This window comes from Solanum tuberosum, unplaced genomic scaffold (genome assembly GCF_000226075.1).
Source record: "Solanum tuberosum cultivar DM 1-3 516 R44 unplaced genomic scaffold, SolTub_3.0 scf00188, whole genome shotgun sequence".
In the NCBI taxonomy this organism is placed as follows: domain Eukaryota; kingdom Viridiplantae; phylum Streptophyta; class Magnoliopsida; order Solanales; family Solanaceae; genus Solanum; species Solanum tuberosum.
Window position 1 is genome coordinate 483,422 of NW_006239119.1, and position 2,906 is coordinate 486,327.

Here is a 2,906-nt window from a genome sequence, read left to right on the forward strand (position 1 = left end):
AATAATAATTATAAATATTATTATTATTATTATTATTATATTATTATTACTATTACTATTACTATTACTATTATTATTTTATTATTATTATTATTATTATTATTTCTGAAATATGAATTTATATTCCTCTTATAAGGTGGTAAAGAAATATGTGAATGATAGAAAAATATTATTACTTATGGATGTAAAACATAAATTAATTTTGTTTTAATTTTTTTTTAAGTATAAAAACCTTAAATTAATCAACTTTTTATCATGTTAACAGCTTAAAGGGTATTTCAGACATTTTGATAAAAAAAAGTGTATACCAGCACTTATTTGCCAAACACATCAACAACTTTTTTTCAACTGCAGCACTTTTATCCAAACACATAACTACTTATTTTAAAAATAAGTTCCAGCACTTTAAAAAGTTACTTTTTAAAAGTTACTTTTTTTAAGTCAATCCAAACGGGCTCTAATTCGATAAAATATTGAGAGAAAAAATTTATCTAGAACAATAATAGAAAATTAATTGTTTAGAGAAAAATTATGCTATCTTAACTGTCAAAACTTTGTAGGAAAGAGAAAAAGAAAATAATTTTTAAAATGTTTTACTATATTATTCCCTCAACAGCTGGGAGATTAAATAGTATTTATATATGCTCTAAATTAACAACGTACATAACAAAAAAATTCTGCGTAGTACAAAATAATATCTATCTAAAATGAGTTGTAATGTCCTATCTACTTGCTTTTAAATCCTTATCATAATTATATAATTTGATACAATACAAAATAATATCTATCTCAGTGTTATTTTGCCTATCAAAGAATTTTCCTTGTGGTTTTAATTATTTTTTTGTTTAGTGCATTATTCATTATTATTTCCTCCTAGAAGTCTTGGTTATGAAGAAAAAAAATGCATTATCTAATGAGTGATGGAATTTGCTCTCTTTAACGATCTTTCTTCAATTATATAATTTTATTAATACTTCTTATTATTAATTATTTTGTGATATACAGATCCGAAGTTTTAAGTGTCATAATTCGTCCATCTAATCAGCTGAAGATCACTTTCTTAGAGGTTTGTCTAAGGCAATTTTGATACGGAGTTTATATGACTCACTTTTCTTTTTAGTCCGTCCAAAAAAAAAAAGACATATTTCTATATATTTAGAAACAATTTAAGTTTAAAATATCCATTTATCTTTAATGAAATGATATATAGTCAGTATCACTTATTTTTTACTACAAGTTTCAAAAGTCTACCTTTCTTGAACTCCTATTCTCTTAACGTGATATGCTTTTATTTTGTAAGAGTACATAGCAACATTGTGATTGTGCCTTATTGTATTAATAATAACTTTTAACAGGCGAAAGATATTACGGATTTAGGTTCACTTAAGGAGGCAGCAAAAATATTTGTTCCAGGTATAATTGCAAATGGCCCTTGCACATTCATATGTTTTGCAAGATTGATCTTTAATGAATTATATTTCTTAATTACTGATTATCAGTATGACAGCTGGCTCAACATTATATTCTGTCCGCTCAATAAAAATTAAAGAAGATGAAGGTTTCAGGTATGTTCATGTTTATACTTTTTTAGGATCACTACTTTATAATGGTCTCTCATTTTGACAATCATGATATATATATATATATATTCCCCTTTAATTAACATTAAACATTCAGTATATAGCATTAATGTAATTTTATTTTTCAGGACATACTATTTTTATGAATTTGTGAGAGATGAGCAACACGTTGCATTAGTGGCTGCTGTTAACAGTGGAAAGGTACCACTTATTTTTCAAGAATTTTCTACTATATTAAATTGTTGTACCCTATATTATGTATTCATCAATTTCCCATCTTAGATGGTTATGTTATATAATAATTTGAAGTCTCCACTAGTATTGCTTTACTGGAAATTTGCTTTTGCAGGCCGTCATTGCTGGCGCCACGGCCCCCGAAAGCAAATGGGCCGAGGATGGTTTGAAGCTCCGATCTGCCGCAGTATCAATGACAATTCTATAAGCAGTATATAATATTGAGGTTCAGAGTTAATTCATATTTTATCTCAGACAAGGTCCATCATCCATCCTTTTGGATTCAATATTAAAAAAATTAGCAATGTTTCTGCTATTTTGCAAAGCTATTATAACCTCAACTAAGCAAAACCAACACTCTGCACTATGGTTAAGCCATAATGAAATTGATGCGTTTTAAATTCTTTTTTTATGGTTGAGATAGGCATGGGGAGGCTCCGACATTCATTAATGTCTTTTATTTTGTTATTTTATTTTTGGATTTTTACTCTCTGTATCACTTGGCTCAAACTCATCATCAAAACGAGCACATTTTCATATCTAATCCATTTTATATATACTGTGAAATGCTTATGAGAAAGCAATAATTTTTTAATTTGTAATTATGATTATTTTATTGATGTTTTGAAGCTGGTTGTAGGGATGGCAATTGGGGCGGGGTGGGGCAGGGAAAAGGCTTAACACGGTAGTGAAGGGCAATGCTTAAATAGGGCAAAGCGGGGCGGGTCAAAGCTAAAATTTTAAAAATTTAAATAGGGCAGGGATAGGGGGCTACTTTTTCACTTCAACTGTTTTATATATATATATATGTGTGTGTTTCTCATTTGTTGAGTTGTTATAAACTTTATAAAAATAAAATAAAAAGTTGGTCAGTAGGTTTCATATATACATATATGGAAAAATTACAGAAATTCCACCTTTTAGTTTACTTATTACCATTATCCCCTATAAGTTTTTCAAATCTCCAAAATCCCTCATTTTCACGCATCAGATTAATGTATCAACGTTTATATTATTATATCTCGCGTATCAGATTAATGTATCAGAGCTATATAAGTGTTGATACATGCGCGAGATACAATAATATAAGCG

At 28.0% G+C, this 2,906-nt stretch overlaps 1 protein-coding gene across 1 annotated transcript in view; it reads left to right on the forward strand.

Annotated features, from left to right (window-relative positions):
- LOC102582099 (uncharacterized) overlaps positions 1–2,353 on the forward strand; it is a 6,877-nt gene extending 4,524 nt beyond the window's left edge. The window contains exons 3-7 of the mRNA XM_006355199.2: positions 1,006–1,066; positions 1,356–1,413; positions 1,508–1,565; positions 1,709–1,781; positions 1,930–2,353. Of these exons, the coding sequence (XP_006355261.1) occupies positions 1,006–1,066; positions 1,356–1,413; positions 1,508–1,565; positions 1,709–1,781; positions 1,930–2,022 (343 nt within the window). The 3' untranslated portion in view covers positions 2,023–2,353. The remainder of the gene's footprint in view (positions 1–1,005; positions 1,067–1,355; positions 1,414–1,507; positions 1,566–1,708; positions 1,782–1,929) is intronic.
- Positions 2,354–2,906: the final 553 nt, after the last annotated feature.